The sequence below is a fragment of the Quercus lobata genome, chromosome 8 (assembly GCF_001633185.2).
Source record: "Quercus lobata isolate SW786 chromosome 8, ValleyOak3.0 Primary Assembly, whole genome shotgun sequence".
NCBI lineage: Eukaryota > Viridiplantae > Streptophyta > Magnoliopsida > Fagales > Fagaceae > Quercus > Quercus lobata.
The window spans coordinates 42,573,530-42,598,145 of NC_044911.1; the positions used below are offsets into that span (position 1 = coordinate 42,573,530).

At 31.6% G+C, this 24,616-nt stretch overlaps 2 protein-coding genes, 1 long non-coding RNA gene and 1 pseudogene across 4 annotated transcripts; all 4 read right to left on the reverse strand.

The window, feature by feature from the left end:
* Positions 1 to 250: 250 nt before the first annotated feature.
* LOC115958421 lies at positions 251 to 4,276 on the reverse strand. 2 transcript variants are annotated; one of them, XR_004084529.1, is made up of 7 exons: positions 3,907 to 4,276; positions 3,742 to 3,811; positions 2,933 to 3,033; positions 2,699 to 2,812; positions 1,426 to 1,668; positions 856 to 961; positions 251 to 551 (listed from the first exon to the last, which is right to left on the reverse strand). It is a non-coding gene; the product is annotated as an uncharacterized LOC115958421 (long non-coding RNA). The 2 variants fall into 2 exon arrangements; XR_004084528.1 differs by having other exon boundaries at positions 2,699 to 3,033.
* Positions 4,277 to 12,439: 8,163 nt separating this feature from the next.
* On the reverse strand, positions 12,440 to 12,829 carry LOC115956901 (homoserine kinase-like). Its single transcript, XM_031075168.1, has one exon. It carries the CDS (start codon positions 12,827 to 12,829, stop codon positions 12,440 to 12,442), a length of 390 nt encoding a protein of 129 aa, XP_030931028.1.
* Positions 12,830 to 20,548: 7,719 nt separating this feature from the next.
* LOC115956902 (gibberellin-regulated protein 12-like) lies at positions 20,549 to 21,909 on the reverse strand. The gene is made up of 3 exons (XM_031075169.1): positions 21,838 to 21,909; positions 21,679 to 21,697; positions 20,549 to 20,730 (listed from the first exon to the last, which is right to left on the reverse strand). Exons 1-3 carry the CDS (start codon positions 21,907 to 21,909, stop codon positions 20,549 to 20,551), a joined length of 273 nt encoding a protein of 90 aa, XP_030931029.1.
* Positions 21,910 to 22,319: 410 nt separating this feature from the next.
* On the reverse strand, positions 22,320 to 24,046 carry LOC115956903 (annotated as a pseudogene).
* Positions 24,047 to 24,616: the final 570 nt, after the last annotated feature.

Sequence of the window (24,616 nt, forward strand, 5' to 3'; positions counted from 1 at the left end):
AAATAATCCTGTAATAATTTTAGCCCCACTAAGACAATACCACAAATTTAACCAGATAACACCACAATTGTCTCAAAACTAACATTATATTAACATAAAAATATATTATCAAATACATAACAATGTCTATTTATCATAAAATTAACAAAAGAAAAAATGTGGTCATTTGTACACAGAAGAAGTGCCATCACACATTGCGTGATACAAGGAGTGCCTTCAATCCACAAGCTAGGCAGATTCAATAAAATCATAATTTAAAAAATGTTCCTCATTTTATTCCTTAAGCATTTTTATGGACATCCACACAACCAAGAGTAATATTTTGATAAATATCATTAAGCAACCAACACATATTTAAGTGTTTGCCAATGATAAATGGCACTCAATGCTTGTTATAAAACCACATTAACTATGTTGAACTTAGGATACCTCATCAACACGGCACAACAATTCTTGCAGCAAATTAATATTCACATTAAATTGAAGAAACCAATGATTCTAAACTCACATTTTGCATATAGGAAGCCCATCATTCCCTTCTCCAAGTCCAGCTACACAACAATGAAAGAAATTGCATAAGTTAGGACTATAATGCAAAGTTACCAAGTCAAAATACATAAAGTTATTATTTTTATCCATGCTTCCAGAACATATCCTTCAATGCCTTAATGGGAAGAGAACAAGCTCTAGAATTGAATAAGGATTTCTATCTCATTCTTAGATTTTTTTTTCCTTCTCAATCGGTAATTACACACATTCAGTAAGTCATGAACAATAAAAATTTCTCTCAAACTATGCATTTTTATGAACCAAACCCATTTAAAATAAAATGGAATAAAACTACTAATCACTCACTTTATTCTGGATAGAGAAATTGATGAAGTTGGTATCTACCAAAACCCGATAAGGCGGTCCCAACGAGGTGTTGTAATTGAAGAAAAGTGCCAATGAAACCTTTGGCCTATATCGCACAAAATTAAACACATTACAACACAATATAAACCCTTACAAATCCCAAAGCTCCTATACCCAAAATTTAACACCAAAAATCTATATATATATATATATAGGCTTTCATAAATACTAAAAAAATTCAAAGGAAAACTAGATAAATAACAATGATAAACAACACAATAAGGCTTACATATTTCTGCCAAATCAGCATTAATATTGTTGATTCCTTATATAAAATAAAAATCTTTACTGGAAAATAATTTTAGAGAAAGAATAGTGCTTGAAATTTTCTTAACAAATTGACATAAAAAATTAGTAAAGATATCTTAGAGTGAAGGACCTACACACTAATCTTAAGTATCTGCCTTAAGGGATTAAAGTGATAGTGGATGCACAAAAGCATGTCATATCAGTCAAGAGAAACTGACTTTTAATTAAATTTTATTGCATGGGAAGAAAAAATGAACTTACAATGATCTCTACAATAACTCGTGGCTGTCTTAATGGCTTTTGGATGAAAGCCTGACCCCATGTAACTACAACTACAAGGCATATCTGCATAATGGCAAGAGGCAGTGAAAATTGAAGAGGATCATCTCCCTGAAATATGCCATTTGAGGTAGGTTTCATTGGGGATGGACATGTCAGTCCAGCTGTAGCGTTGGAAACCATTTTGCTTTAGCAGAGTCTACAAAAGTTAGTTTACTTCAAAGCCTGCAAAGAGAGACATCTTATCAGACTCAAAATCTAAAACATTAGACATTAGTTTGCATGGTATTCCTTGTTTACCACCAAAAGAATCCACTAGCATTCTCTAGATCATACCAAACAACTTTGAACCTACAAATCTCTCTCTCACACACACACACGAACACATGGTGGAGACCCACCTTCCATCTCTAATGATAATTATATTCTCTAAAGATGATATCCATAAGTCTAATAAATAAATAAATAAACCAGGGAAAGAAGTCCAAAAATCTACTGCTTCTATTAAGGCTATCATCACAAAAATTTACCTGATAAAATTGACCCAGTTAAGTTAATGTTCCACTAAATTCAATAACCAATCTATGCATAGATTTTAATGTCCCACTTTTGAGTTTGACATCAATCAAACACAAGCTCATTTATAAATTTTGATCACAAAAAATAAATAATAAACCAGGAAAACAAGTCCAAACAAACTACTGCTTCTATATGGCATTTATCACACCACTTTTAACTGATAAGATTGCCCCACTTAAGTAAATGGTCCACTAATTCAATAACCAATCTCTGCAGAACATGGTTCATACATTTTCATTTAATAATCTCTAAACAAAACCAGTCCCTAGAAATATCTAGATTAAAATATACAATTTTCTTTTTCTTGACTTCAAACAAACTGAAACTCAATAATAAGTTTTGATCATAAATAAATAAACCAGGAAAAGAAGTCCAAAAATCTACTGCTTCTATTAAGGCTTTCACACACAATTTTTACCTGATAAAATTGACCCACTTAATCAATGTTCCACTAAATTCAATAACCAATCTTTGCATAAATTTTCATTTAATAAATCTCTAAACAAAACCAGTCCCTAGAAATATGCATATGCATGTGTGTTTCCCTTACTGTGCACAAAACACAGTACTCAATATCTATATATCTAATAATGAAACAAACGCAACCCATCAAAGCATTAGATTTCTAGACAACAAAAAAACAGACCCCAACTGATGAATGGAGTATAATGGTTACCTGGCTATGGCCAGAACTCGCTGACACAAAGGATCAGATTCAAACCAGCGCTTTTAAGTTGAGCGGAGCAGAGGTATTTGAAGAGCCAAAAGTTTTGCTTTTGTATTTTGTGTACTATGAAGTCAGAGAACATAAAAGTAGTAGTGTGAGTTAAGGCTTCGATGGCATTTTTATAACTTATATACAGAGTAAACGCTGCGAGAAATAAGGAAGAAGAGTTCTTATAGCATGAACTTTGTCAACTCCTTCATCGGTTTATGCGCGTACAGATATATCCTAGGCCCCACCAACACATCTTAGAGTCAAACTCGGACACAGCACAAATGGCTCATGCTCTGTCATACATGTTGCAACTAGTGACTTAAGCAATGGTTATATTGTGTTTAAATAAAATAAATAAAACTCTATAATCAAAATATCAACTAGTATTGCCTTCAAAAAATAAAATATCAAATAGTATCTTTTTTATTATTATTAAGACAGATTTATTTCAATTAGAATTCTATTACTTAAGTTTTAACAAAATTTAAAAAACCAACTCCAAATAAAGCTTTATGACCAAACATTTCAAATATTATTATTACAATAAATAAAATTTACATCTAACCTATTGTGTTTGTGTCAACTGTCAAGTGGCTCAACCTATTATATATTACACGTTGGGAAATTAATTTGTTTTTGACTTTTTGGAATGTATTTCATTCATTATTATAAGAAAGTTAATTTATTGGGTGAAACTATATTAAAATTTCCAGTGAATAGCTACTAGTCTAAGGATCTTCCCAATAGCCTCTTCCTTTGGGAATCCTGTGACTAAATCCCCATTACAATTTTTACTTATCTAATGGGCTATATTGGCTTAATGCTAAACCATATCTAATTTTCCATATTCCCATTTTATTGTGCTATCTCTAATTAGCCACAAAGCCAACATGTTCCCCAAAACATTATGGTACTTTACACAAACAGATCATGTTCATAACATTAAATGACTAAAACTAAACTACCCTTGTGATAAAACTGAAAAGTCATGAGTCTCATACCTCTACGCCAATATGGGACTTTACAAACCGGACAAGTGGAGCCCGATTTCATCAATTCGAAATGCACAAACTGAAAACAATCAGAAAAAAAAAAATAGCTTTAATTATTTTAACCAAATAAATAAATTGAACCCATTTGAACTGTACCAGAAAGATTAAACTCACTTGCGAAGCCACTGGCAGCCCAACAATCAAAGACCCGATTCGGTTGGCTCCTTGGGTTGTGCTCGATTCAGCTACGCTCAGAGATGCAGAGGCTGAGACTGAGGAGCAAATGATGAGGTTTGGGCGGCAAGGCGAAGAGAATGGGGCTCGACGGCGTCCTCACTCCTCACGGCATCTTCACAGCGGCGAGGCGAATCCTCACAGGTCCTCACGGCGGCGAGGCGATGGTCAGAGTGAACCATGGCGGCGAGGCGAGCTTCTCAACGGCGGCGATGGAGCACAACAGAGAACGGTGGAGAGAGGGAGAGAGAGAGAGAATGAAAAAGACTAGGGGAAATGGGAAATAGGGAGGGGCGGCTGAATGAGAAACGTTAGGGTTTTATGTTTTGTTTTAAATAGAATCAAAACGACGTAGTTTTGATAATAATAACTTAAAAATTGAAAAAAAAAAAAAAAGCTTTTGTGGAGGTTACAACCTTGGACAGGACCCTGAAAATCTACATGGCACGTGTAATATTTATAAATAGTAATATTAGTCAGCTTTGGGGGGAAAAAAGCTATAAGTGAAACACGTTAGGAGGGAAACAAATTTTTGGAAAATTTTGGGTGGGAAAAATAAAAGAAGATAGATTTATTTTGAGGAAAAAAATAAAAATAAAAGAAGACAATGTTTAATTAATTACCATTTTTTATTAGGAATTACCATTTTGTTATGCATTTTGTAATTGTACATGAATCAAACTCATCTATATATCTAAGTGAGTTAATGAGTGCAAAATATTAAGAATCTAATATTAATGAGCTATGAAATAAAATTTAAAAACAAAAAACAATCACATATACTAAATAAAATTCACCACACAACTTTCTCAAAAAAAAAATATACCACATAACAAAAATTATCACACGTTCTTTCTTATTAAAAATTAAAAAAAAAAATGATCATAGCTATTATTAAATTTATGTAAGAATTTTAATATGTGACTAACTATGTTTACATTTTTTAAAAAATAATATGACTAATTCGATGGTCAGATTGAGAGAACATAACCATATAAGTACACAGCACATGTCCATCACGCATTATACTTAGATTTGAAATCTAACCGTTGGATTTGAAGAGTGTAATGAAAAGTTAATTCTAGTCAACAATGGTAACAATCAAACGGTAGATTTGTCAAAATTCACATCGAATTAAGAAATATAGAGTTGGATTCAAGTTACACTTGATGTAACTCTAAAAAATGTTACACCAACCAATAACTTATTGTTGAATTCATATTTTGAAAATACAACCGTTGGATCACATTTTCTATATGTTTTTAACGTGCATGTCAATTTTCATGCCAATCGGATGTAATTTACCATTTAATCTTTAAACTCATCCTTTATATGTTATTTTAAACTACAAAAACTTGAATTTAAACAATTGATTGATGACATGACTATTAATCTTTGATCACCTAAAAATGTTGTATGCTTGAAAAATATATGAAGATAATGTAATCTAATGGTAGATTTGTCAAAATTCGCATCGAATTAAAAAATATAGGGTTGGGTTCAAGTTACATGTGATCTAACTCTAAAAAATGTTACACTAACAAATAATTTATTATTGAATTCATATTTTGAAAATCCAACCGTTGGATCACATTTTCTATATGTTCTTAACATGCATGCCAATTTTCATGCCAATCGGACGTAATTTACCATTTAATCTTTAAACTCATCTTTTATGCGTTATTTTAAATTACAAAAACTTGAATTTAAACAATTGATTGATGACATGACAATTAATCTTTGATCACCTTGAAATTTTTTAAGCATGAAAAATATATGAAGATAATGTAATCTAACGGTAGATTTGCCAAAATTCACATCGAATTAAGAAATATAGGATTGGGTTCAAGTTACACGTGATATAACTCTAAAAAATGTTACACCAACCAATAACTTATTGTTCAATTCATATTTTGAAAATACAACCGTTGGATCACATTTTCTATATGTTCTTAACATGCATGCCAATTTTCATGCCAATCGGACGTAATTTACCATTTCATCTTTAAACTCATCTTTTATGCGTTATTTTAAATTACAAAAACTTGAATTTAAACAATTGATTGATGACATGACAATTAATCTTTGATCACCTTGAAATTTTTTAAGCATGAAAAATATATGAAGATAATGTAATCTAACGGTAGATTTGCCAAAATTCACATCGAATTAAGAAATATAGGATTGGGTTCAAGTTACACGTGATATAACTCTAAAAAATGTTACACCAACCAATAACTTATTGTTCAATTCATATTTTGAAAATACAACCGTTGGATCACATTTTCTATATGTTCTTAACATGCATGCCAATTTTCATGCCAATCGGACGTAATTTACCATTTCATCTTTAAACTCATCTTTTATGCGTTATTTTAAATTACAAAAACTTGAATTTAAACAATTGATTGATGACATGACAATTAATCTTTGATCACCTTGAAATTTTTTAAGCATGAAAAATATATGAAGATAATGTAATCTAATGGTAGATTTGCCAAAATTCATATCAAATTAAGAAATATAGGATTGGGTTCAAGTTACACGTGATATAACTCTAAAAAATGTTACACCAACCAATAACTTATTGTTCAATTCATATTTTGAAAATACAACCGTTGGATCACATTTTCTATATGTTCTTAACATGCATGCCAATTTTCATGCCAATCGGACGTAATTTACCATTTAATTTTTAAACTCATCTTTTATGCGTTATTTTAAATTACAAAAACTTGAATTTAAACAATTGATTGATGACATGACAATTAATCTTTGATCACCTTGAAATTTTTTAAGCATGAAAAATATATGAAGATAATGTAATCTAATGGTAGATTTGCCAAAATTCACATCGAATTAAGAAATATAGGATTGGGTTCAAGTTACACGTGATATAACTCTAAAAAATGTTACACCAACCAATAACTTATTGTTCAATTCATATTTTGAAAATCCAACCGTTGGATCACATTTTCTATATGTTTTTAACATGCATGCCAATTTTCATGCTAATTGGATGTAATTTATCATTTGATCTCTAAACTCATATTTTATGCGTTATTTTAAACTACAAAAACTTTAATTTAAAAAATTGATTGATGACATAGCTATTAATTTTTTATCACTTTGAAATTTTGTAAGCAGGAAAAATATATTAAGATAATGTAATCTAACGGTAAATTTGTCAAAATTCACATCGAATTAAGAAATGTGGGGTTAGGTTCAAGTTACACTTGATGTAACTCTAAAAAATGTTACACTAACTCATAACTTATTATTGAATTCATATTTTGAAAATCCAACCGTTGGATCACAGTTTTTATATGTTTTTAACATGCATGCCAATTTTCATGCAAATCAGATGTAATTTACCATTTGATCTTTAAACTCATCTTTTATGCGTTATTTTAAATTACAAAAACTTGAATTTAAACAATTGTTTAATGACATGGCTATTAATCTTTGATCACCTTGAAATTTTTTAAGCATGAAAAATATATGAAGATAATATAATCGATCGGTAGATTTGTCAAAATTCACATCGAATTAAGAAATGTGGGGTTGGGTTTAAGTTACACTTGATGTAACTCTAAAAAATGTTACACTAACCAATAACTTATTGTTGAATTCATATTTTGAGAATCCAACCGTTGGATCACATTTTCTATATGTTCTTAACATGCATGCCAATTTTCATGCCAATCGGATGTAATTTACCATTTGGTCTTTAAATTCATCTTCTTTGCGTTATTTTAAATTACAAGAACTTGAATTTAAACAATTGATTGATGACATGACTATTATTATTTGATCACCTTGAAATTTTGTAAGAATGAAAAATATGTCAAGATAATGTAATCTAACGGTAGATTTGTCAAAATTCACATCGAATTAAGAAATATCGGGTTAGGTTCAAGTTACATGTGATGTGACTCTAAAAAATGTTACACCAACCAATAACTTGTTGTTGAATTCATATTTTGAAAATCCAACCGTTGGATCACATTTCCTATATGTTTTTAACATGCATGCCAATTTTCATGCCAATCGGATGTAATTTACCATTTGATATCTAAACTCATCTTTTATGCGTTATTTTAAACTACAAAAACTTTAATTTAAACAATTGATTGATGACATGGCTATTAATTTTTTATCACTTTGAAATTTTGTAAGCATGAAAAATATATTAAGATAATGTAATCTAACGGTAAATTTGTCAAAATTCACATCGAATTAAGAAATGTGGGGTTAGGTTCAAGTTACACTTGATGTAACTCTAAAAAATGTTACACTAACCCATAACTTATTGTTGAATTCATATTTTGAGAATCCAACCGTTGGATCACATTTTCTATATGTTCTTAACATGCATGCCAATTTTCATGCCAATCGGATGTAATTTACCATTTGATCTTTAAACTCATCTTCTATGCATTATTTTAAACGACAAGAACTTGAATTTAAACAATTGATTGATGACATGACTATTAATCTTTGATCACCTTGAAATTTTGTAAGCATGAAAAATATGTCAAGATAATGTAATCTAATGATAGATTTGTCAAAATTCACATTGAATTAAGAAATATAGGGTTAGGTTCAGGTTACACTTGATGTAACTTTAAAAAATGTTATACCAACCAATAACTTATTGTTGAATTGATATTTTGAAAATCCAACCGTTGGATCACATTTTCTATATGTGCTTAACATGCATGCCAATTTTCATACCAATCGGATGTAATTTACCATTTGATCTTTAAACTCATTTTCCATGCGTTATTTTAAACTACAAGAACTTGAATTTAAATAATTTATTGATGACATGCCTTTTAATCTTTGATAACTTTGAAATTTTGTAAGCATGAAAAATATATGAAGATAATGTAATCTAACGGTAGATTTGTCAAAATTCACATCGAATTAAGAAGTATAGGATTGGGTTCAAGTTACACTTGATGTAACTCTAAAAATGTCACACCAACCAATAAGTTATTGTTGAATTCATATTTTGAAAATCCAACCGTTGGATCACATTTTCTATATGTTTTTAACATGCATGCTAATTTTCTTGCCAATTGGATGTAATTTACGGTTTGATCTTTAAACTCATCTTTTATGCGTTATTTTAAACTACAAAAACTTGAATTTAAACAATTGATTGATGACATGGCTATTAATCTTTGATCACCTTGAAATTTTTTAAGCAAGAAAAATATATGAAGATAATGTAATCAAACGGTAAATTTGTCAAAATTCACATCAAATTAAGAAATATAAGGTTGGGTTCAAGTTGCACCTAATGTAACTCTAAAAAATGTTATACCAACCAATAACTTATTGTTGAATTCGCATTTTGAAAATCTAACCGTTGGATCACATTTTCTTTTTTTTCTTAATATGCATGCCAATTTTCATGCCAATCGGGTGTAATTTACCATTTGATCTTTAAACTCATCTTTTATGGGTTATTTTAAATTACAAAAACTTGAATTTAAATAATTGATTGATTACATGACTATTAATCTTTGATCACCTTGGAATTTTGTATGCATGAAAAATATATGAAGATAATGTAATCTAACGGTAAATTTGTCAAAATTCACATCGAATTAAGAAATATATCGTTGGGTTCTAGTTACACTTGATGTAACTTTAAAAAATGTTACACCAACCAATATCTTATTGTTGAATTCAAATTTTGAAAATCCAACCGTTGGATCACATTTTCTATATATTTTTAACATGCATGCCAATTTTCATACTAATCGGGTGTAATTTACTATTTGATCTTTAAATGGAAAGATGAAAAGATAGTGGGAAATTTAAATGTCTATTGCGGCGGTCCAACCCGCCGCAAAAAGGTGTACATATTGCGGCGGGGCACTTACCCGCCGCCATATCTAAGCTTAATGCCGCTAAAACAGGTCTATTGCGGCGGGTCATTGGCCCGCCACTATAGTACGCCACAAAATACTTGAGCTATTGCGGCGGGTAAGTGACCCACCGCTATATCTAAGCTAAATGCCGCTAAAATAGGTCTATTGCGGCGGGTCATTGGCCCGCCGCTATAGTACGCCGCAAAATACTGGAGCTATTGCGGCTGGCATATGGACCGCCGCAATAGATCTAATGTATAGCGGCGGGCCAAAAATGCGCCGCAATAGGTGACCTATAGCGGCGGTTTTTGCACCCGCCGCAATAGGCCCGCCGCAAATGCTCAGTTTTCTTGTAGTGTTGGGTGTATTAACTGATGGGCTACTAGGTTGACATAAGCATCACAGAAACTCATTTACCATGTAAAGAAGATATCATTGTTTGTAACCGAAGTAATATCTCCTGTTTTTTAATATTTGCTTCCAATCTATATTAGTCAAAGGCTTGTTAATGATTCATTTCAAATGACATAAGAAACAATAACATGAAATTGGTGAATATGATAAGCATGAAAGGCACATGTTGACACGTGCTGGAGAGTTCCATACTGAGAACCATTTGATTCGGTCGAAGGCAGAATGTATGCTTAATGATTTCAAGTTAGCCCATGCTTTTCATAATAAACCTAGTGCATTTGTAGCCCGGGTTGTGAGATGGATTCAGATGCACCCATTTCTCCTCTATATAAGGTCAATTTTGAAGGGGCAACCTTCAATGATTCAGGATGTGCAGGCTTGGGTGTTGTTGTCCTCGACTCCTCAGGCTATGTGATTGGTGCTCTTTCAGAATAAATTTCCCTCCCAAACGTAGCAGCAATGGTTGAGGCTTTGGCTTGTAGAAGAGTTATGATTTTTGCTAATGAACTCAGTGTCTTTGAGGGAGATGCAGAAGTTATAGTGAAAGCGATTTTTTCTAAAGATTCGAATCACCCAGAATATGGTCAGGTGCTGAGTGATGTTTTGGTGCTTGCTACAGATTTTCATGTATGCAATTATTCTCATGTAAAATGATCAGGCAACTTAGTTGGCCATTTTCTTGCTAGAAAATGTTATAAGTTTGATGTTGAGCTATAGGTTTGGATTGAATCCATTCCTGATGATATAGCTCCACTTGTTGCGCGTGATGCGGTGTAAGTTTTTTTTTTTTTTTTTTCAATAAAGTTGGCCCTCAGGTCTGGTTTCTCAAAAAAAAAAAAAAAAAATTCTTATAAAAAAAAAGTGCGAGGAACCAAATGAATAGTGTTTTGTTGTTTTCCATTTCTGTTGAGCTAATATTCACACCATTTCAATGCGTTTAGTAAGAATAGCAAAAAGTGAAACGGTATAATTGGGTTCTACAATTCATTGGATTCAACACCTACTTGAGAACCAGTGAGGGAGAGAGAAGAGTGTAGGGGAGTCCATGAAAGAGAGACCATGGAAATGAAGGGAGTAGAGTACATAGTTTATATGGCCTTCTACTTGCTCAGCATGAGCTTTTATGTTACTTTGTATGATGTGATAAGGGATGGGCAAAGTTCGGCCAATTGCTACAATTCTACTCAATATTTTTTTATTAGATATAAATTTTGCCAAATTTACAATTATATTATATTTTCTTCTTATATACTCCATACTTGTAAAATTTTTAGAAGATCAAAGATTAATAACCATTTCGTCAATCAAATGTTTATATTTTAAGTTTTTGTAGTTTAAAATTATACATAAAAAAATATATTTATGGATCAAATAATACATAGCATTTGATTGGCATAAAATTTTGACATGAATGTTAAGATTAGGCGAAACTACAACGCTGGTCCTTCAAGTTTACCCTATGTGCGCAATTGGTCTTTTAAACTTGAAGTGAGTATAATTGGTCCTTCAAGTTTTAAAACTGAGTTGTATTAGTCATTTTATTAACTGCCGTTAGTAGCGTTGCTTACGTGGCTAACGAAACAATGATTTGTCATTTTTTTTATGACGTGACATTTTTTTTATTAAAAAATTATAAAATAAATTTACACATGAGAGGTTGCCAACAACTTTGCCCGTGGCCATTATTCTAGTAAGCATTTCACACTTGTCAATGTTTTTCAAATTTTTTTTTTTGGGTGCCATTTTAATTACAGCATCTAAAACAAAACAATTTCCTTAATACCAAATCTCTAATCCGTCGTTTATCCACAAAAAGAAAAGTTTCTGATCCGCCACTCTCTAACCCCACTGCCACCATCCTTCACATGAACCCTATTTGGCTGCAAATTTGCAAGCGAATGCAAAGAAGAAGTGGACCCAAACCACGACGTCATTTCCAGCATCGGCAAATCGGGCACAAAATGACATCCTAACTTAACTTCGCATTCTTACCAGGTTGACCCGCCTCAGTTGGCAAGGATATTGTTGATTTGTGCTTGGAACATATCATAAAGCTTGCCGACAACTGCACTGGTCTCCAAGGATTTCTGGTTTTTAATGCCGATGGTGGAGGCACTGGTTTTGGGCCTGGCTAAAGGCAAGCATTTTTCTAGAGAGTGAGAAAGTCCCACTGATCATATTTCAAGCATTTTCATAACCTCGATCGCGGCGATTCCGGCGTAATTGGAGAGAAGATCACGGCTGATTTTTCCGGTGGCGTCACCGGATATTTTCGTGATGGAGATCTTGTCGGGGTGGACGGATAAGTCGATGGAGAGGGAGATGAAGTCTCTGAGACTGTCAACGATGCAGCTGAGGAAGTCGAAGTCGGGGCCAAGGTTGGCCATGGTGGCAGGAACGAAGGTTTTGACGGAGGCGAATATGGGTTCGGGTTCAAGTTTGGGTATGTGGGTGGGTCTGGAATTCGGAATAGATAGGTTGTAGTTGGTGCAGCGTAATGAGTTGAGTTTGAGAGTGGGTGAGATACGATTCAATGTAGGAGGAGGTTGATACCAAAGAACCATTGCTTTGTTTTGCAAGCTTTTTGCTTTGCTTTGCAAGCTTTTTGCTTTGCTTTAGCTTAGCCCTCACTCACACAAACATATATGTCGTTTATGGGAAAGAATAAAAGCTAAGTTTCACATCCTTATCCAACTTCACATTTTCGGAATTTTTTAATAAAAAAGTGCAACGTCATTAAGAAAAAAAAATCATTATTCCGTTAACTACGTAAGTAACACCACTAATGACTGTTAATTAAATGATTAATACAACTCAGTTTTAAAACTTGAAAGACCAATTGTACTCATTTCAAACTTGAGGGACCAATTGCGCATATAGGATAATCTTAAGGGACTAACATTGTAGTTTTGCCTTGAGACTATAAAGAAAATGTAATCAATTATTAAATTTTAAAAATATGTAACCTTGTTAATTTTTTTAATGGGAGTTGTAAGATTATTGACTACAACTAAGTTTGTAGACAAATTTTGAACAGGAAGGGAATTGGATTAGTTTCTTTTTCATTTTGTCTTAATTTTGAGGATTATTATTGGGTATTTTGGAAGTATTATACGCCGTCCCTCTCACATAGGGGTGGGTCTCACCTAGCATGGGGCCCACTTCTATGTGAGAGGGAAGAAGTATACTCTTGGACTATCTAATAAATTTCCCAATTTTGATTATGGATATTTTTCATTCCAGCTCTCTCTCTCTCTCTCTCTCTCTCTCTCTCTCTCTCTCCCTCTCTCTCTCTCTCTCTCTCTCTCTCTCATAATGTTCATATTAACGGATGCCCCGATGATAATTGTTAATAAACCATATTAGGAAAGTTTTAAAATTATTTTTAGGGAAAATATAAAAAGTTGTTAATAAAATTAATTATTTTATCATTTTTTCATAATATTTTTTAAAAAATAGTTCATAAATCTCTCGTAATCCAAACAATCAAAGATTAAAAAAAAAAAAAAAAAAACCCACAATTTTTTAAATCTTATTTAAAAGAATTTGAAAGAGCAGGTGAAAGTTGGCAACTGCGATTGCCAACTGGGCATCGATCTCTTCAATTACGCTTTTCTTATTTCAATTTAGCATAAAAAACTGTCAAACAATGACTTTTTTTTTCCTACTCCTCATGGTTTGCTTGGCACATCATGGGCACTTGGGTCCGCCTTCCTTAGTTTTCCAGTTGTTGTAGCATGGACATTCTTCCTTGTGCCCGAACGTGCCGGAGGGGACGCATAAACACTTCGCACAGCATAGGTTGCAGTACGTTAAGCATGCTTTCTTATATTGAGTGTTGGAGCACCGAAAGTCGCAGGCCGGTGCACACCCTATGAAGAAAAAAATTGAAAACCATGCACATATTTTACAACATTAATATTGTTTTAAGTTCCAAGTTGGGATGAGAAGAAGAAGAATAATAATTAGTAATTGGTTACGAAAAAAATGATCTTATACATACCAGCTGGAGTAAGTGATCCCTCCCCACCAGCCTGTACATATTCAAAGAATGCAATATATGGAGTTAAGATCTTACATTGTTTCATGGTAATTATACATATACGAAAAGAGGAAGCAAATCTTGAGTGTCTTCTATATTCAATACCATAAAATATATGATATTGAAAGATTTTTTTTTTTTTAAACATTAACTTAGTCCATTTATTTATCTATTGTTACAAAAAGTGGGAGGAGGATGATATGAACTCATGTTCTTCCCATTAGGGAAACCAGATAATGGAAGAAAGAGTTTTTTTTTTTTTTTTTTTTTTTTTTTTTTTTTTGAGAAAAACGTCAAACGCAAGTAATTATTTTAGCCTTATGACTATGTTTGTTATACTTGAAAAAAAAAAAAAAAAAAAAAAAAAAAAAAAAACCTTAAAAGGAAATTTCAAATTTAATGGAAAATAAATTCCTCAAAAAATAAAAAACTTAGATGTATGTTTCATGTCCTTGAAAAGAAAAAATGAGAACTTTCAGCATCATGATCTTAATTTGTTTGAAATTTTATTTTAGAATAAAGATTATTAATGCCGTTAATGATGGTCTCCTTCTTAAACAATTCATGGAAAAACTACATATGAATCCCAAACATGTTAAATACTTAAATAAAATACTTTACAAAGCAATATATTTTTTTGAGAAAACATTTTCATGGAAAATTATTCAAAATTAATCAAACCACAAAATAGCCTGTGAGGAAGTTGCTTCTATATTTAAACGTCCTCTGTGCAGTCCAGAAACCACTTTCACAAGTGAATCACAAATTCACAATTACAGAGGAGCGCTTTTAGGGGTTGCCAAACTAGTAAAAAAATGCACAGGAAGAGTAAGGAATTTTAATATTTAATAGCATTTTTATTTTTCAATACAAAAGTAAAAGTGTAACATTAAAAAAAATTGAAACAGTAATTTAAATAGTTAACATATTGAAACTGGTAAGATTTATTTAATAATTTTTCTTATCTGTACATTTTCATGTGATGATATGAGAGAGAGAGAGAGAGAGGGCTCACATTGACTTCGATGAAAGAGGCCATGGCAAAGATGAGAAAGAAGGCAATAGCGACAGATGAAAGCTTCGCCATTTTCTTTGGAATGGAGGGGGTAAGTTTATGAACAACTAAGTGCTAACAATTGAAAAACAATGAAGTACTCATGCCTCAAGTCACGCGTATATATATATATATCTCGCAAAGAAGGCTATGCAACTTTATATTTGGGAAAAATAAGAACACCATATAAGACAGTAAGACATTGTATGTATTTTTATCTTAGCTTATGGCATATCCAACTTTGTTTGGACATATCTTTTTTAGTTTCCATTTTTGTTTATATTCCATATATATATATTGGATAGTAACATCACATTCGACTCTATATTAAATTCAAAAAATCTTTTGTCAAAAACATTTACTTATATATATATATATATATATATGATAGAAAGTCAATGTTAAATGGAAAATAAATGAGACACCAATAAATTAAAGAGTATTTATACTTAAAAAAAAAAAATGAAGGGGGTCATTACTTAACATTTATTCAAAGTTTTAAATTTTTTACCATTAAAATAGATGGAGTGGTGCATTTTTTAAAAAGCCAAGGGGCTTCCCCCCCCAACACACACTAAGGCTCCGTTTGGGAGAAGGGAATGGAATGGAATGGAATGGAATAAAATGAATATTTTTAGAATATTCTTCCCTCCTCTTGTTTGGGAGTTTTAACGGAGGGAATGGAATGTCCATTCCCTTGTTTGGGAGTTTAAGTGGGAGGGAATGGAATGGTTAGGAAGGAATGCTCATTCCTCCCTTTTCCCTCAAAACCTCAAATTTTTGTTCCCTTCAAAATTGGGAGGAATGGGAGGGAATGAATTTAGGTTTAATGAAATTTTTGTTAAAATCCCTAAAATACCCCTTTAATATCAACCTTTTTTTTCTCATTCAGCCGTAAGAAAAATAAAGCTATAATTCTTGCACAATATTGTCCGTCCTCTACAAAGTGAAGCTACTGCCGCTGGTCTTTTTTTTTTTTTTTTTTTGCTGCAATTTTCAAATATTGCTTAAACCAAGTATGTCTATCTTTTTCTTTTTCTTTTCGGTTGTTTGCTAGTCTTTTTCTTTTTTTTTTTTTTTTATTTTATTTTTATGAACTGTTTGCTAGTGATTCATGAGAGTGATATATAGTGTTTTTGTACAGACCAAGATAGTTCCCTTTTCTATCCATCAATCTATGTTATAATTTATCAACGTCAATTCCCTTTCTATCTAAACAAAATATATACATAATATATTTTATGCATTTGTTTACAACTTATTAAGATGTTAAAGTTAGTGTACAAGGACATGTGTGTGGTTAAGAAAAAAACAAGAGTAAAAAAAATTTAAAATGAGAAGAAAATAAAATGAAAAGTATTTTAATTAAAATAATAGTAGTTTAGAACTTTAATAAGTTAGAGTAGATTATTTTTAATATAAATTTTTTTATGCCTGAGGCCTACATATTTTTGATGGAAAATCCAACTTATAAAGAGATGTTCTTTGGTTACCCAGATCATGAGCGCAAATGTGTCTTATTGACACTGATGTCTAGGCCTAAAAATTAAAAAAGTGTGGGATTTTTTGGCCAACCTTAGTTTTGGAATGGATTATGTTATTTTGTTTTGTTTTGGCATGACTCATAACCGGAGTTTTTTTTTTTTTTTAAGATATTTATTTGCATTGTTAGACAATATTTATTTTGTTGAGAATAAATATGTGATGCGTGAATTGCTTTACAACATAGAAATATACATAACTTGTTTTTTAGCTACAATAATTTTTTTTTCCTTAATGAAATTGGGAGATGGAGATGTATTAAATTATCAAATCCATTGTAAAGCATACCAGCCAAAAAAGATCCAATCTAAAACTAGCAGCCCCTAAAAAAAATTTGCAAATTGAAATAAAGAAATTGTACTATTGTTAATTTTTCATGCCATTATATTCATCTGTTAAATTATTGATTAGCGTGATACAATCTATTCACCTTGACAAAACAATATTGTAATTTAATAATCTAACATAGACCCAATTGTGGCTAACTAGTTTCACATCATCCACTAAATACTAAGCATTTCAAAGCAATTATAAGTTCTCATTGATTATTTTTTATGTTCTTTAAAATGAGGGGTATAATAGTAATGTTATTATAAAATGATTCCATTCCATTCCTTTCAATGTCACTCCCAAACGGTGTTACTTACTTTCCATTCCATTCCATTCCTTTATTTTATAACATCCAAACAAGATTTTTAAATCACATTCCATTCCATTCCATTCCATTCCTTTCCCTACTAAATCCATTCCATTCTATTCCATTCCATTCCATTCCTTTATAAACTCCCAAACGGACCCTAAGTCTCCCCTCCCTTCACCCTTGGTGACAAGTAGTATGTCATACAGGAGAGTTGTGCTAAAAGTTGTAGATTAATTTGTTTGTGATACAAAACATCATATAAGACAGTAAGTACATCTTATTTGTCTATAAGCTTATGTCATTTCCAATTGTATTTTGGTTTTTATTCCATTTTTGTTTTTTATCCCTTTTATAGTTATATTGGATAATAGCAACATCACATTTGACATTTGATACTATATTCCATTCACAACACCATATAATTAGACAATGCATTTATTTCTAAGCTTATGTCATATCAAACTTTCTATTTAGATAATTTTTTTGGGTTTCCATATTTGTTTATATTTCTAATTCCTTATTTGACATTTGAATAGTAACAACATTTTTGACGATACATTACATTTAATGGCCCTAATCTTATGTCACATTCCCTTTTTTGTTTTAATTTTTATTTTTTCTACCTTTCAATTTCGATTTTTTAGATTTACAAACACACAAATCCTTAAATTGCATATTAGAAAGGTTAGCCCTAAACCGAGGCCGCTTAGGCCATGGCCTAGGGACCCTTACTTGAGAGAGGCCCCTAAATGTGGGGGCAGTAGTATTTTTTATTTTTCTAAAAATGTAAGTTGTATCTTTTTTCCTCCACTTGCTGAAAGCCCAAAAAATTGATTGATACCTAAATAGAGGTAGCTCTAGGAATATTTTTTAAGATGGTTATTGAGAAAATCAAATTATACAAAATTTAATAAAGAAATAAAATAAATATATCAATGTCACAAAAAAAAAAAAAAAAAAAACTTGCAAATGCATGAAATATTTCTTTTTCTTTTTCCGCTAACAAAGTGAAAAAATGGGAAAAAAATAGACTGATAAGAGATAAAGTTTGAATTGAAAATGTTGAGATGAGAGTAATAAAGTGAGAGAGTTGAAATGATAATAGAGAAGAGAAAAATGTGAGAGAGAGAGAGATGATATTTGTTCCAACTGTGAGCCGAGTTGTTAAGGAGAGCAAAATTATTGTGACTCTAAAGCCAAAGAGAGCATAACTACTGGGGAGAACTCATAATGACAATATTTCTCTTAGTACTTTTATTAGGAAAAATGAAATTAGATATTATTTTTATGAACGAGTTACAAATTTGAATGATCAGAGATTTTTTTTATATATTTTGCTTTTGAATAGTTTTTTTGTTGAATAATTTGTTCACTTGTTGTTATTTCGTCTAGTCATATATGTTTTTTTTTTGGGTTATTTTTGTTGTTTTTTGGGCTAATTTTTATTGTTGTTATTTAAGCATTTTTTTTTTTTTGGGGGTTTAAGGGGTTAAGGATTATATTTGAGGGGTTAGAATTATTTTTTGGAGTAAAGCTATGTTTATGATATTTTCCCAACAAATCTTATCCGACAATCTATTATTGGTTGGTTAAAAAATTAATATCAATATTGGGGCCTAATTAGAATTAGTAACAGCTTATTAAGTAGGATATGTTGTGAAATTAATATTAAAATATTGTGAATATAACATTACTTTTATTTTTGCTTAACTTAAAATTCTTGTGATTATCAAGTCAGAGTGGTCAAAATAGGTTAGTTTACAATAATTTTTTATTGCAAGTGTGTGTGTGTGTGTGTATATACTTTTTTTTTTGAGTAAGGGTGGTCCTGTGACCACATTGACTTACACATGGAGCTGCCCCTGACCAAAAATACTACAAATTTTATTACATAGTTCTTACAAATTGACGTGTCATCCATCACAAAAAAGTAAGACATATTCAATTATAATTTTGTTTTTTTATAATCCAATTATAATATTGTTTTTTTTTTTTGAGAAAATCCAATTATAATATTGTTGAAGTGCCTCCAATAACATTCATTTTCGATTCTCAAAAAAAATAACATTCATTTTCACATGATTCACATTCATTAGTAAATTTTTTTGCAGTAAATTATTTTAGTAATTATAGTATTTTCCAAAAACAATTATGGATTAATGGCAATCCAACTCAATTACCATTAAATGAATCAGCCTTATTAAAAAGTAAGAATAATATATTTTAATTAAATAAAATTATGACATATATAAAATATATAATTATTATGTAAGTGATATTTAAATATAAAAAGACTCATTTAAAAGTATTACCTTTGGCGGAGATATGGCTAACAAGATGATTCATTTGAAGCACAATTACCTTTAAGGGGGGAAGATGTTCCACTTTTTTTTTTTGTTTTAATTGTTAAATATTATTATTAATTTATTAAATCTTATTTATTATTATTTAAAAAAAATGAAAATTTCTATTTTATCCTTAATTATAATGTCAAATTATATTTATTTTTATAATTAGACTAAGACACCAATTGGTCTTGATATAGACGGTGATCAAACCTTAAGTCTCTTCTTTTATAACAATAAACTTTACCAAATTATTTTTTAGAAGAAAAAAGTTTACAAGTTGAGCTAAATAAAACCTGCTACTTTTTCTCAAAATAAATAAAAAATAGAACCTGCTACTTTTTAACACAACTCTCTCTCTCTCTCTCTCTCTCTCTCTCTCTAATAATCCATATAATTAAAAATAGAAAAAGGTATAAAAAAAACCATAATTTACTGAATCTTTTTTTTTTTTTTGAAAGGATAATTTACTAAATCTTAATCTTATTTAAATAAATCATTGCGTTGGTAATTTGGAAGAGCAGGTTACGGCTAGAAACTGTGATTGCCAACTACCCATCAATCGCTTCAATTACACTTTTCTTATATCAATTTAGCATAAAAATTGAATTGTAAAACAATTAATGACTTTTTTCTGTTCCTCATGGTTTGTATAGCTCATCATGGGCACTTGGGTCCGCCTTCCTTAGTTTTCCAATTGTTGTAGCATGCACATTCCTCCTTGTGCCCGTACGTGCCGGAGGGGACGCATAAACATTTCGCACAACAATAGTTGCAGTAGAATAAACAAGGCTTCTTATGTGAAGTTGCAGAGCACCGAACGTCAAAGGCCGGTGCACACCCTATGAGAAAAAAAATTGAAAACCATGCACACATTTTCCAACATTAATATTGTTTAAGTTCCAAGTTGGGATGAGATCAAGAAGAAGAAGAATTAGTAATAGGTTAAGAAAAAAATGATCTTATATATGACTTGTGGTGTAAGTGATCCTTCGCCACCAGCCTGTACATATTCAAACAGTGCAATATATGAGGTTAAGAACTAACATTGTTTCATGTTAATTACACATATATTAAATGAAGAACCAAATTACGGGTGTCTTTTTTGTTTTACTAAAAATAAGAAAGAAAAAAAAAATGAGATGTTACGTTCACAACATTTTTATAACAAATCATTGATAGTTAGTGGTTATTGGTTCAAATTTGAATCTAACACTAAAATTACTTTTTTACCCCAATTATAACTAACTGCTAGTTTAGAATTTGTTATGAAAATGTTGTGAATATAACATTTTAAAAAAAATAACTAAAAATAAATTCCTCAAAATAAGAGGGTGTGGGGGGGGGGGGGGTGTTGGGGACGGGGAACTTAGATGTTTCCAGGCCTTCAAAAGGGAAAATGAGAAATTTTAGCATTTGAAATTTTATTGGAAAGGGATTATTTTTAAAACAAATTGATGATGGTCTCCTTTCTTAAACTATTCATGAAAAAAGTAGATATGAATCCCAATCATCTTTTTTTTTTTATTTTTTTTTTTTTTTTGAGGAAAATCCCAATCATGTTAAATACGAAAACAATGTACATAACAAAGATTCCAAAAAACATAAAAAGAGTATATCACAAAGCAATTTTTTTTTTTTTCTTTTTTAAGAGAAGAAATTTTCATGGACATGCAATTATTCAACATTAGTCAAACAATAAAATAACTTGTGACTTATGAGGAAATTGCTTCTATTTAAACGTCCGTTGTGGAGTTTAGAAACGACTTTCACAAGGGAATCACAATTACAGAAGAGCGCTTTTAGGGGCTGCCAAACAAGAGAACAAATGCACAGGAAGATTACATATTAATTGAAACTGGTAAGATTTTTTAAAATTTGTACATTTTCAAGTGATGATATTAGTGTGAGAGAGAGAGAGAGAGAGAGAGAGAGAGAGAGAGGCTCACATAGACTTCACTGAAAATGGCCAAGGCAAAGATAAGAAAGAAGGCTGTAGCAACAGAAGATAGCTTCGGCATTTTCTTTAGGATGGAGGAGGTAAGTTTAAGAACAATTAAGTGCTAACAATGAAGTACACATGCCTCAAGTCATGTGTGTGTGTATATATATATATAGTTGGGTTCAAGTTACACTTAGTATAACTCTAAGTAATGTTACACCATCTAATAATTTGTTATTGAATTAATATTTTGAAAATCTAACAGTTGAATTACATGTTCTATATGTTCTTAACATGCATACTAATTTTCATATCAATCGGATACTATTTACCATTTGATTTATAAACTCATCTTTTATACATTATTTTAAACTACAAAAATTTGAATTTTAACAATTGATTGATGACATGACTATTAATCTTTGATTACCTCGAAATTTTGCAAGCATAAATAATATACAAAGATAATGTAATCTAACGGTGAATTTGTTAATATTCGCATCTAATTAAAAAATATTGAGTGATGTAACATTGTTTAGAATTACACCAGGCAGCGACCCTTAACATATTCACTATCTTTGCTCCATATAACTGCATATCCTCACTAGACTTATCAACCATATCCAAAAGTTGTCCTTCCTCAGCTTTTCTCTTGAAAAGGCTTAATAAGTGCATATCCTCCTCTAGCTGAGACAAGTCCATGTTTTTCCGCCCACAGCATACTTCCATGACCACAACACCAAAGCTATACACATCTACCTTTTCAGTGATTCTTGAATTCAATCACTCAGGAGCCATATAGCCTGGTGTTTCTCGCATGGTTGTTACAACTTGGCTTTGGTCCCTCTCAATTAACTTTGACAGCCCAAAATCTGAAAATTTTGCATTTGAAATTTTCATCTAAAAGGATGTTTTGGGGCTTGATATCTAATTGAATTATTTTCTGCCTGCATTCTTCATGAAGATAGGCTAGTGCCTTGGCTACGTTGAGGAAAATGTTCCTTCTGGTTTGCCAATCAAGAGGAGGCTTTTGGTCTCTGTGGAAGATCCATTTATCTAGGGATCCATTGCACATGTACTCTTAAACTAATAGCCTGTGCGATGTTTCAGCACAGAATCAATTAATCTTACCAAATGGACATGATGAATGTTGCCTATGGACTCAACTTCTGCAAAAAATGACTTCTTCTCTTGACCAAAATCAATTAATCTAGGGTCCCTTGAAAGACTGCACCAAATCCTATTTCCCCTAGCTTGCTGCTAAAATTATCGGTTGCACTTTTCAAGTTCTCATAAGAGTATCTAGTAGGCAACCTCGGTAATTGGTCAAGGTAATCTTCCTCAATTTCTTTGTAATCCTTTGTAAATCGAAGAAAGAAGAAGATGCCAACTGTCAGTCAGACACCAAAGACAGCTCCTAGAGTTGATCCCACTATGATTGCAACTTGATTTGTTCTATTTTTGGGAGAAATGGTTGAGGAATACTTTGTAGTGTCCTGCACTATAAATAATGCAAAAGTGTTATAGTAATAATACATTTGTTCATTGTTGATGATCGAAAACACATTAGACAATAAAACGCAATCACCACTTGATGCATTCGATTTATATCGAAATAGAGCGAGTTTGCATGAACAGTTCTTCACACAGGCCTATTTGCAAGTCTCCATATCTGTATTGTTAAGGTCAATGCTGAATCTGTAAGCAAAGTAATAGAGGTCCTTGATCTCAAGAAAGCTCTGAGACTCAGAAGAATTGCAAGAAATGGGTGTTATCGCTGTACACCCAAGATTGGGTTGCCTACCATTGACTTGTCTGAACAAATTTGTTGTATCATCTACTCCAGGACAATTGCACTACCCATTTGAACATATACCATAATTTCCACAGAAAAATGGATAGTCACTTGCTCCTAAATAAAGAAGTAGATCAGAAACTTGTTTCCAACTTGACCCTCCCCACTCATAAACCCTCAAATGCCCATCAGTCTCAAACCTTATGAATTGAGCTGAAGATACAGGAGCAAAATTAAACTCTGCAAAACTTCCATTCATATATATAGCACTGTTTACAATACTCAGAGATTGATAATAGATTTGGGGGGGATTGGAATCAACATAGGCAACCAAACCTTCATTTTTATAAGCAAGAGATAACAAACCCTCAATCAAATTCGATGCTGATTCAGTTGCTATTAGTTTCTGGCCAGACACCATCCTCTACCCAGGAAGTAAAGAATCTGTTGTATGATCAAAAGACTACCAGACCACAGCATTGTTTTCGCTAAAGAGTATGAGGTTTCCCTCAGTTAAGTTTAAACCTGAAACAGACATACCGGTTGTATTTGTAGACCAAACATAAGTGCCATCAGCGTCTATTAGGATCAAGTCTCCATCTTAAGAGAGTTACAGTGTCGCATTAATTTTGAAAGGTGTGTTCCTGTTCGTAATCCACACTGCTTCTAAGGATTCTATGAAAGGAGGGTTGACACCTATGCGGGTTTGTGATAGGCTAAGAATGTATTAATCCCTTGTGATAAATTAACCAATTAATTAGCCAAGTGAATTAATTAAGTTAATTAACATGCAATACGCATGGCAGCACAAACAAATCATCAACTAAGTTAATATACAGCGGAAAATAAAGTTGACTCGGTGATTTGTTTACGAATGGGGAAAACCTACACGGCAAAAATCCCACCGGGTGATTTTAAGGTTGAAAGCTCGAAAATGTGTTAAAAACACAAAAGTTGTTTAAACCCCCAAATTAAAGTTACAGCTCGATAG